Source organism: Aedes albopictus, chromosome 2 (assembly GCF_035046485.1).
Source record: "Aedes albopictus strain Foshan chromosome 2, AalbF5, whole genome shotgun sequence".
Taxonomy (NCBI): domain Eukaryota; kingdom Metazoa; phylum Arthropoda; class Insecta; order Diptera; family Culicidae; genus Aedes; species Aedes albopictus.
Window position 1 is genome coordinate 205501708 of NC_085137.1, and position 12071 is coordinate 205513778.

Sequence of the window (12071 nt, forward strand, 5' to 3'; positions counted from 1 at the left end):
TATATCTACCCAACGAAAACCTACAATGTATCTTTTCTCCTCGTAGTAGGAAATGGTTTCCACCCGGAGGTGTTAGCGGTCGTTCTTGTCGGTGGCCTGCAGTTGGAAATTTCAATGCCGCTGAAACAAAACAACAATCTCGCGGATCATCCGGACGGCTCGGCAATGAGGTATGGAGTGCACCGTCCACCCCCAGTGAGTATTTTATGCCACCAGCAAGGTTCTGGTGTTTCTACAGTTGAACAATGAACTGAAAATTGTCTATATTTCTTCTGTAGGCATATCCTTATGCTCGGTTGCGCTTCCAACACTAGGCAATCAAGTGTGGATTGAATTTCCCTTGATTCGATCCCCGCAATTATCTTCCAAGCCAGCGGCTGAAGTTTTTCGGGCATTTCGTGACTTTTCCAGAATCCTGCTGACAACGGTACGCAAGTTTTAAGCTGGAGCAGAAAACAAAATTTTATTGCATATACGATGGTGTTGTGTATTACGGTGAAATTAATAAAAGTTATTGTTTCATTAATTCTTATTGAGTTTGTTTCTCTCTTCATAGCAATAAGGAATGCAGGTATTCTACTATGGAGTACTATAAATCACTTGTTATACATACAGTATTCATTTTTCTTTTAAATTTATAGTTAAACTGTTTCCCAACCATTTGCTATGCAATGAATTGTCCGAAAATCTGGATAATATATTGACCATATTCTTTACAGTATTGCGAAAAATTTGTTCGAGAAAATGAGCGATTTTTTATGGTAACCTATCTTAACCGCCTATTCCACATACTGTAATTTGGCGGCTTACCATTTGTGAAACGGGCAAATGTATACGTGGTATGGTTATCTTACTGTTATCTGGGATAGTTTAAGATATGGTTAAATGACAATTGCTAATAGTCATCAACAGTATGAGAAACGCTGCATTTACAGTTAGTGATTATGCGGGATTGAAAAGCTATGAAAACATGATTGACAGGAAAAAGCGTTAAAAGCGTCGCCTTCTTAAAAATTATGTACTGGGGGATTGGGGTCGTTGAAATATCACGTAACTGGCGTCACGGGCAAATTGCTAGTCGCATATTGATTGTTGGCAATAGTGTTCGGCTATTTTTCATCATGGCGTCGCGGACAACAAATTTGAATTTATTTGTTCTAGCTGTCACGTCGGTTCTCGGTGGTTTTATGGCCTAAAAGTGGAACCATGCAACCATACTTGCATCTTGTCACTTTATTTTGAAGAAGAGAGGGTCGATGAAGAGAAATCGATCATGTTACTTTCGCCCTTATTTAAACTCAATCTAGATCAAGATCTAAGAGCCGATGCACACGAGCGTTAATTGACGCTGCGTGAATTCACGCTGCGTTGCCGCAGCGGTCCTGTGGGGCATGCGTTGACATTGACCAATCCAAATTCCTGTGTTGTTAACAGCGCGCTGATCTACTGAACTGGCAGCGCTTCCCCTACACTAAAACTACAACGGCAGAATACAGACGTAACTTCTTGACTGTCAGCTCATGCGATGATGGGGGGATAATGCAAGTGACGAAAAAACAAAAGAGAAAGTTTAACGAGCAAAACGTGGAGGCTATTGAGCAAATGTTATTTCATTCCAAATTTCTAATCAAATGTTGAATTCGTTATTATTAAACCTAAATCTAATATTAGTTTCTGAGTGAACTTAAATCTAATGTTAGTAATCGTTGAAACCTAAGCCTATTCTATAGTACGGTAAGAATTTGGTCATAACAGAAACATGCATCTCAATCTAAATTCAAGCTACTCCAACTACAGATAACTCCACCCGATAATTCTATGAATGTTCCGGTAGTTGATATAGTTGATCGATCATTAAATAGTTGGTAAGTTCAGTGATGGTATCTAATTGCGAACAATCATATACAATTAGTACAACATGCAAGTGCAATAGTTATGATACAATGATCTTTTGTGAACTTCAGGTACCGTCATGCAACAAATACCGGCAGGTCAATCATACCTGTCTTGCTAGAAGTATAGTAAACGTGAGTAAATAATAGGAGATAATTATTTTGAATCTTACTAAGCTATTTAATTACAAACCAGGAATTTTGTAATCCCTCCGATCTGAAATAAACTTGGATTACAAAACCGGAAACTGCTCTACACTGCACGGTAAGCCAACAAATTACAAAATTCGTTTAATCAACGATGTCAAGCCGTAACACACAGAAATCGGGTGCGAATAGTGGATCCAAAGGCGATCGATCGGATAACGGGAAAGGTGAAGCACCAGCCGGAACTGAAAGTGTGCCAGTGGTTACGATTACAATGGCAGGGCTGGGACAGAGTCTCCCAGGATCGTCCTGTAGATCTTGTGCAGAACCTGACAACGATGCTATGGTGCAATGCGACTTTTGCCATGATTGGCATCATTTCTCATGCGTGGGAGTTACTGATGATGTTGAGAAAGTGAGCTGGTGGTGTCCTAAATGCGCGACTGCAACCGGGGTCCAGCAAACAACTTCAGCAGACGACCAACAACTTCCGTCAACGAGTGGTGCCAACTTGAGCCATAGCAAGCAACGTAAACCTAGCGGAGAGAAGGGGGTTTCTGCGGAGATTGGGCAACCAACGTTACGAATGACCACACGAAGCGCTTCACGAAAGGGAATTACCACGGCCGTTTTACCACCAGTTGTAGGCGAAACAGCAGTTACAGTTGCGATTGCGTCTGCGGAGCAGCCGTACGAAGGGGATGTAAATCGGCCGAGAGAAGCGCCGGCCGGCACCATAAGGTCTAGCTCTTCTCAAAGATCACTGAGATTGCAGCTCCAGCGACTTGACGAAGAAAATGCACTCCAGCGGGAATACATCCAGAAGAAGTACAGCATCCTTGAACAAATGAGCAGCCGCTCGGGATCATCGTATGGTGGAGGTTCCAGTAGGATCGAGAGTTGGGTGAAAAAGACGAATACCTTGCTGGAGGAAGGAAAGCTTCAGACAAAATTCTCCAATTCGGTGAGGGCCCCGGAAATTACCGAAGAACCGAGCATTCCGGGTTCGTCCGTTCAACCACCAAACTCGCCTCGCTACAGTACAAGACCGGGTCCTAGGTGCACTCCCAGCCACGCTAGTCGGCTTCTCAGCAATGATAGCAGATCTTCGACCAGCCTACCGTGTGAGGTCAGAGTTCCCGTCATCCGTCCGTCGTACTTGTCGATTCCTCAAGGGACGTCAGTTTATCCGCCCGCAGAACGCAACATCTTGCCGTCACCGGTAGCCATTCCGCATCAATACCCGAGCCAGCATCAAGCACCGAGCAGCCAACAACTCGCTGCTAGACAAGCAATCTCAAGGGATTTGCCTCCGTTCTCTGGGCAACCAGAAGAGTGGCCGATATTTTTGTCGACCTTCACCAACACCACGGCGATGTGTGGCTTTACTGATGATGAAAACATTATCAGGCTCCAGAAATGCATGAAGGGCAAGGCGTATGAGGCGGTAAAAAGTTTGCTCATGCATCCGTTCAATGTACAGCGTGTCATGGACACACTTCGAATGCTTTTTGGGCAGCCAGAGGCAATTGTACATTCTCTGATCTCGAAAATCAACAATCTGCCGCCGATGAGGGAAGATAAGTTCGAGACTATCGTGGAGTTTGCCGTAAACGTTCGGAACTTCTGCGCGACAGTCGACGCATGCGGGTTGGAAGAATATTTATACAACATCTCACTGCTACACCAACTTGTTGCCAAGCTTCCACCGTCTATAAAGTTGGACTGGGCACGGTACCGTCAAACTCTCCCAGCGGTGAATCTAGCAGCGTTTGGAAACTGGGTCTACTCGCTAGCTGAAGCTGCAAGCACCATCGCAACTCCTCCAGCAGGTTTAGACGTAAAGCAAACCCGCAACGATTCTCGTGGAGGCAAGAAAGGAAATGCTTTCTTGAATGCGCATTCCGAGTCATCGGGGGTCAACCATCCGTCGGCACCAGCGAAATTCGTCGCCGTCACAGGACGGGTGCATGAAACCTGCCCAATATGCAATGGTGGGTGCAAGGTAGTTGAGAAATGCAAGCGCTTTCTGGAGCTTTCCAGGGACGCTAGATGGGCAACAGTTAGGGAAAGTGGACTTTGTCGCAGATATCTCCGCAGCCATAAAGGTGTTTGTAAAGCGAAACCTTGCGGAAAGAATGGGTGTGAGTTGAAGCATCATCAATTGCTTCACAATGAGAAACGGGTTACGGTAACAGAAACATCTATTGCACCTCAGTCGCCGGCAACGCAGTCTTCTGATCCCAGGACCACCACCCATACTCATGACTGCAACGTTCATCGTACGAGCTCCAGCTCCGTTCTGTTCCGTTACCTGCCGGTAATACTCTATGGGAAGAACCAGTCCGTCGAAACATACGCGTTTTTCGATGAAGGATCGGAACTAACACTCTTAGATGAGGAGTTGGCGGAAGAGCTACAACTTGAAGGAGGCACGCTACCATTGTGTCTGCGATGGACCGGAGGCGCGGAGCGAAACGAAAGAAGCTCTCGGATCGTGAATCTGCAAATCTCTGGAGTACACAGCCAGGACAGAAGGTTCTCTCTCTCGTCCGTCAGGACCGTCAAGGAGCTACTGTTACCACTGCAAACGTTAGACGCTGTCGAGTTGAAGCAACTATATCCTCATCTGCGAGGGCTGCCGATCCAGTCATATCGTGAAGCACGACCACGCATTCTGATAGGAATGAAGCACGTTTCCGTCGGAGTAGTGCTGAAATGCAAAGAAGGAAAGTTCGAGGACCCTATCGCTGTCAAGACCCGTATTGGCTGGACGGTATGTGGTAAGCTGGATCGCAGCGCCGAAGAGTCAGCACAGTGCATGGTTCACGTATGCACCAACGACCAGGATTCTGACGAAAAGCTACATCACGCTATGAAAGCGTACTTTGCCCTGGATAGCCTTGGTGTTGCCAAGCCCATCGGAAATCTCATTCTCTCCTCCGAAGACCAACGAGCCAAACATCTTCTTGAATCAACGACCAGATTCCTCGATAATCGCTACGAAGTAGGACTACTCTGGAGACACGACAACATTCGGTTGCCGGACAATCGAGCGATGGCCTTGCGTCGGCATCAGCAACTTCAAAAGCGAATGGAACGAAACACGGACTTGGCAGAGACTCTCAATGGGAAAATTGCCGAATATGTTGCCAAAGGGTACGCCAGAACCCGAATAAAAAATACAGTAGAAAAACCGGACGTTATATTGTAACAGTACTATTTAGAACCACTGTAAAAATAAAAATACAAAAACAATTAGATGTAATGTAGGACACCATACCGTGAATTGTAAATAAGATTTTTACAATATATTATACAGGTTGTTAAGTATCGTAACAATATAAAAAAATATTTTTCTCCATATATATTTTTTTGCAAAACCATACATTTTATTGTTAATGAATTGTTCAAAATACTGATACGTGGGTTTAAATATACCGTACATTGTATGGTACATGAATGGTTTCAAACAATAAAATGTACCGTAAATAAATTGTTTTTAATTGTAATTTCACAACTGATTATATATTTAATCAAATGATTTTGCGATGTTTCGACTTATTCACTTTTTTCTCTTTCCTTTCCTTTGCATCAAAAAAGTCACAAACATCAACAAAACAAAGCACGGAAAAAATCTTAAACTGAATAAATCTAGTGTTCGATTTGAATAGGTCGAATCTGCATAGGAATCACAGCAAACATACGACCTATTCAAATCGAACACCAGAAATAATTAAAAAAATCACGGAAAAATAATGTTTCGGAAAAGTAAATGGTTCAAACGTAAGAAAAACAGTATAATATATTGTTACATAAAAATCCAATGTAAATGTATAGTATAGCGAACCATTTCATTACAATACGCTTTATTGTAGCTGGTACACTGTATGGTGCAGGAATAGTTTTCACCATACACCCTATGGTTAGTTTTTATTCGGGAAGGCTGACACAGGAGGAACTTGATCAGTCACACCCGCGCATCTGGTACCTTCCCATATTCCCAGTGACAAACCCCAACAAGCCGGGAAAAGTTAGGCTGGTATGGGATGCAGCAGCTAAAACATTTGGCGTTTCACTAAATTCTGCCTTGCTAAAGGGACCTGATCTTCTCTGTTCGCTATTGGCCATACTTCTACAATTTCGCCAAGGCCGGATCGGATTGTCAGGAGACCTACGTGAAATGTTCCATCAGATTTTGATGCGAACCGAGGACCAGCATTGCCACAGATTCTTCTGGACAGACGAGAACGGTGGAATCGCTGTGTACGTACTACAAGTTATGAGTTTTGGTGCCAGTTGTTCCCCTTGCTGTGCCCAATACATAAAAAACTTAAATGCGGAGCGTTTCCGGGAAAGCCACCCAGCCGCCGTAGAGACAATAACGAAACGCCATTATGTGGACGACATGTTGACCAGCGTTGACGAGGAGAACGAAGCTATTCGTCTAGCAGAGGAGGTCAAATTTGTACATTCTCAAGGCGGCTTCGAAATCCGCAACTGGATGTGCAACTCCAGAGCTGTTCTTACGGCGCTCCACGAAGGCGATACGACGGAAAAGGACATGGACCTATGTTCCGAAATAGCGGCCGAGAAAGTGCTCGGTATGTGGTGGAGTACCACGACGGATGAGTTTTTGTTCAAAGTCGGTTGGAAACGCTACGATCCACTTCTTCTGGCGGGCCAACGACCACCCACCAAACGGGAAATGCTCCGTGTTCTGATGACGATTTTTGATCCTTTGGGGCTCATCGCTCACTTCCTGATATTCCTCAAAATACTACTTCAGGAAGTTTGGAGATCCAAGGTCCAGTGGGATGAAGAAGTCGCAGGGGAATTGTACAGAAAATGGCAGCGGTGGACGCAAATCCTACCCCAAGTCGAAGACGTGCGTATTCCGCGCTGCTACAACTCATCGTTGGCACTGAACAGCTGTACCGATGTACAACTCCACACGTTCGTCGATGCCAGCGAAAACGGCTTCGCCGCTGTAGCTTTTCTACGATTCGACTACAACGGACCAACGAAGTGCTCCATAATCGCCTCAAAAGCCCGGGTGGCTCCGTTAAAGTTTCTTTCGATACCGCGACTGGAACTTCAAGGTGCCGTGCTTGGTGCCAGACTCGCACAGACCATTATTACTTCGCTGTCACTTCGGATAACTCGACGAGTGTACTGGACAGATTCTCGAGACGTGCTTCATTGGATCAACTCAGATCATCGTCGCTACTCGCAATTTGTAGCCTTTCGAGTTAGTGAAATCCTGGAAACATCTGAACCCGAGGAATGGCGATGGGTTCCGACAAGGCTCAACGCTGCCGACGATGGAACGAAGTGGGATGGAACACCGGATCTTACGTCAGAAAGCAGATGGTTCACCGGTCCAGATTTCCTGTGGTGTTCAGAAACAAAATGGCCGGAAACTCCTTGTCTACGCTCGCCGGTAGCTACAGAGCTCCGTCCGCACTTAATGGTTCATCGTACGGGACCGTGCGGTTCATTCATTCCCGTAGGGAACTTTTCGAACTGGAAACGGCTACGGAACGCGATGGCGTTTGTGTTCCGTTATATCTCCAATTTGCAACTGAAAGCGAAACGGCGGCAGACCTACCTCGGACCACTGATGATGATGGAGCTGAGAAAATCTGAGGAATTTCTGTTTCGTCTAGCACAGCAAGAAGGTTTTCCCGACGAAATAACCATCCTGCAGCAAGCATACTCAACCGCATCTGTGAAATCTCTTCCAAAATCCAGTTCACTTTACCGTCTTACTCCATGTTTGGATGAACAGGGAGTTCTGAGGATGCGGAGCAGGATCGGCGGCTGCCAGTTTGTCGGTGATGACGCCAAACAACCGATTATTCTGCCCCGTGATCACCACATCACCATGCTCGTGATTATGCACTATCACCAGAGATACCATCATTGTAATCACGAAACCGTGGTTAACGAACTAAGGCAAAAGTTCCACATTCCTCGTATTCGTGTTGCCTTCAACAAGACCCGTAAAAGTTGTCAGCGTTGCAAGAACGAGAACGCGGTTCCCCAACCTCCTATCATGGCGGACCTTCCTGCAGCCAGACTTGCAGCTTTCACGCGCCCCTTTACATATATCGGGATAGACTACTTCGGTCCCATGGATGTGGTCATCGGAAGGCGGACGGAGAAGCGCTGGGGAATGTTGATAACCTGCTTGACCATCCGTGCTATCCATATCGAGTTGGTGCATTCCCTCAACACTAACTCGTGCATAATGGGTCTACGAAACTTCATCTCGCGTAGGGGCACTCCGAGAAAGATCTACAGCGATCGCGGTACGAATTTTGTCGGCGCCAGTCGAGAATTGGCCGAAGCCATAGCAGCGATCAACCACTCGGCGATGACGGAATTCGTCCCAAGTAACAATTTCTATGCTTTCTACTCTTAGATATTATTTATTGAGGCTTTGTCGTGTATTTGGTAAACCCTTTTAGGTTTAATAAAGCAGTCTATATTGTAAAGCAGCTTTAACGATACAAGCCACTTTGAAGCACTTTGTAGATTTCTATAAGTCCATTGAATAAAACCTTTCTGCTTGCCTTTACGCCAAGCAAAAAAATAATTGTAAGCGAACTCTTAGGTACATATTAAAACTTGGTCTTAAACCCTTTTTCAAAGCCGCAGACCTGTCATATTTTATCGGTTTTAAAACCTGATAGATTGCATACCGTCGTGATAAAGCCATTTTAAATCTTTCAGGACTAAGCACCGGAAACATTACAGCTAGCTGAAGAGTGTTACAGCAATGCGATTTGATTTTGATCAATAGACTTGAACAAGTAAAGGAATCAACAAAGCATAATTATTTATCATGCCATTTTTGGTTCGCGATTGAAAAAAAAACCTTTGGCGGCCCTTAGGCGACCATACTAAACTTTTTACGCTAGTGCAATTGTGCCGGCTTTTCAGAATCAACCGATGGGTGGTTGGTAGGAATGATGGCAACGTTGGCTCTGACTCCGGCATCACTTTTATTTGCACAAAACCGGCTGCAGCCGGTGTAGTAAGATGTCTATTAATTATCACTGTATACCTACCAAACACTCAAGCAGACAAAACAGCCTAAAATAACGAAAAACCACTGAAACACTGACATGAATATACAAAACTTTCGATTTGTTTATATTTCTAGCGGCTATCGGCCGAGCAGCGAGGTTTTAAGAGCATTCAGTCTAAACCCGCATTTCTATAAAACCTATCAGTGTTTGAGTAGCGCACAAATTTATGCGTTAAGAATGAGTAGATGTATAATAGTTTTTGCGCTGTATTAATAAAACACAACAACTTTAGAACATGTTGCTTTTACACTTAACGGTCTTAAGCAATCTCAAACAAAACCAGGAGGGTTTAACTTGACGGCATCCATGTTTTTCATCACGACGATCAATTCCTGCTTGCAAATTGTGTACGCCATGTTGATAATTGGGTTGTGATTTGAATGCATAATTTTGCAAGCAGTATTAAAATCGTTATTTTCGAAAAGCCCAAAACCACAAAATGACATGGCGCTTCGCTTAATTTGGAAGTATTTTGTTGCATTATATCGATAAATTTTTTTGGCAAGAGTTTTTTTGTCATTGCATCAGAGTTTTCGTTCGTGAAAATAATCAAAATTATATTACTGACATGGATGACAGATATCATTGTCGCTTTTTTCATTATTAATAATTTGCAATTCACTGACAATTTTTGTGATGATTCTAGTTTCAGGTTTATTTTATGTCTTTAGTTTTAATCGTTCATTTAAGGTGTTTTTCCAACTTCTAAATGGCTAGTTGGCCTTCTTGCAACATACAAAGAGATCTTATCTATGCTGTGTAGTATACTACAAGAATATCTCATAAAACCAAGCAGCATGTAGAATGTTTTAAGAAATGGTTTTAACAACCTCCTGTAGAGTGGGCCCTTTCGGGTTTTATAGGGTTTTATTACGGGTTTATTAGAGCTGTTAAGATTACTTAGCCTTAAAATAAGTTTTAACGGTTTGGTTGTAACAACAGTTAGTAGGGTATGAGAAAACTAAAAATGTTACTTGGGCGTAAGCCCTGATACAGAATGGATCTTCAACCCCCCTGCAGCGCCTCATATGGGTGGCTGCTGGGAAAGATTGGTCCGATCGGTGAAGGTGAACCTGAAGGCGCTTCGTCCTGTATCTACGCTTACGGACGAAGTATTGAGGAATACACTAACAGAGATAGAGAACATCATCAACTCGCGACCTTTAACACATGTTCCAATCGACAATGATTCGGCTCCAGCCTTGACCCCGAATCATTTCATACTTGGGTCATCAAATGAGACAAAGCCTCTTTCAACTTTGGACGACAATGGCTTCACATTGCAACGAAACTACCGTACCTCTCAGATCCTCGCCAACCAATTCTGGAGGAGATGGGTAAGTGACTACCTACCAGAAATATCCAGGCGGACAAAATGGTTCGCACACACGAAGCCAATCTCAGTCGGCGATATTGTAGTCATCGTGGATCCAAGACTTCCCAGAAACTGCTGGCCGAAAGGGAGAATCATCCAGACCAACATAGGACGCGACGGATGCATCCGGTCTGCATCGGTTCAAACAGCTAACGGAGTGTACGAACGTCCAGTTGTGAAGCAGTCCTAGATGTTCAGCACGAAGCAGAGTAAGCCAACCGGAAGTTGGCGTACCCGGGGGGAGTCTGTTAACAGCGCGCTGATCTACTGAACTGGCAGCGCTTCCCCTACACTAAAACTACAACGGCAGAATACAGACGTAACTTCTTGACTGTCAGCTCATGCGATGATGGGGGGATAATGCAAGTGACGAAAAAACAAAAGAGAAAGTTTAACGAGCAAAACGTGGAGGCTATTGAGCAAATGTTATTTCATTCCAAATTTCTAATCAAATGTTGAATTCGTTATTATTAAACCTAAATCTAATATTAGTTTCTGAGTGAACTTAAATCTAATGTTAGTAATCGTTGAAACCTAAGCCTATTCTATAGTACGGTAAGAATTTGGTCATAACAGAAACATGCATCTCAATCTAAATTCAAGCTACTCCAACTACAGATAACTCCACCCGATAATTCTATGAATGTTCCGGTAGTTGATATAGTTGATCGATCATTAAATAGTTGGTAAGTTCAGTGATGGTATCTAATTGCGAACAATCATATACAATTAGTACAACATGCAAGTGCAATAGTTATGATACAATGATCTTTTGTGAACTTCAGGTACCGTCATGCAACAAATACCGGCAGGTCAATCATACCTGTCTTGCTAGAAGTATAGTAAACGTGAGTAAATAATAGGAGATAATTATTTTGAATCTTACTAAGCTATTTAATTACAAACCAGGAATTTTGTAATCCCTCCGATCTGAAATAAACTTGGATTACAAAACCGGAAACTGCTCTACACTGCACGGTAAGCCAACATGTGTGGTAGTGGTTTGTGTTCAGATTTCCCGTGTTAATCTATCTGTAAGAACTTTGTAAACATCTTTTGTTCTCACGTATATGGATAGGCTTGCAGTAGGTTTCGTGAGACTTTTTTTGGACAACTCAATTGCGTGCCGCACACGGTGCGGCGCGGTTGCGGTGCGGCAGCGTTGCGTTCTCGTGTGCATCCTCCCATTTGATTGTGTGTAACTCAGGACGCACTTGCGTGCACGCTGCGTGGACGCGCCGCCCGTGTGCATCGGCTCTAACCGACGCGTAAAATGGACACTATAATGAAAATTCGATCGAGCCAAACAAGATGTTTGGTTTCTTTTTGGACAAATCAGGCGTTCGATTTGAATAGATTAGCACCTTGTATCATATTTTTCTATCAGGGCGGTTAAATTTGAATTTTTTGAACTTTTTAAAACTTAAATAAAGTTTTAAACTTGCTGGCTTAAAATATTTTTCCGTGTAAGTTTCAAACGCCCACCCAATGTGGTGGACGTAGTTTTTGCATGCCGCTCAAGTTTTCCCCACCCGGGCTATCCGTTTCTTTCTCACTGCA

General features: G+C 43.8%; 1 protein-coding gene across 1 annotated transcript; it reads left to right on the top strand.

Annotated features, from left to right (window-relative positions):
- The first annotated feature begins 1430 nt into the window (after window positions 1-1430).
- LOC134288791 (uncharacterized) lies at window positions 1431-6241 on the top strand. The gene is made up of 3 exons (XM_062854666.1): window positions 1431-1734; window positions 1798-5198; window positions 6139-6241. Exons 2-3 carry the CDS (start codon window positions 2194-2196, stop codon window positions 6239-6241), a joined length of 3108 nt encoding a protein of 1035 aa, XP_062710650.1. The 5' UTR covers window positions 1431-1734; window positions 1798-2193.
- Window positions 6242-12071: the final 5830 nt, after the last annotated feature.

Bases quoted from the DNA above. Each gene is read 5' to 3' on its own strand.
- LOC134288791 (XM_062854666.1), top strand. From the start codon at position 2,194: ATGTCAAGCCGTAACACACAGAAATCGGGTGCGAATAGTGGATCCAAA. The intron at 5,199-6,138 runs GTACGCCAGAAC...GCCTTGCTAAAG, and splicing joins GCCGAATATGTTGCCAAAGG to GGACCTGATCTTCTCTGTTC.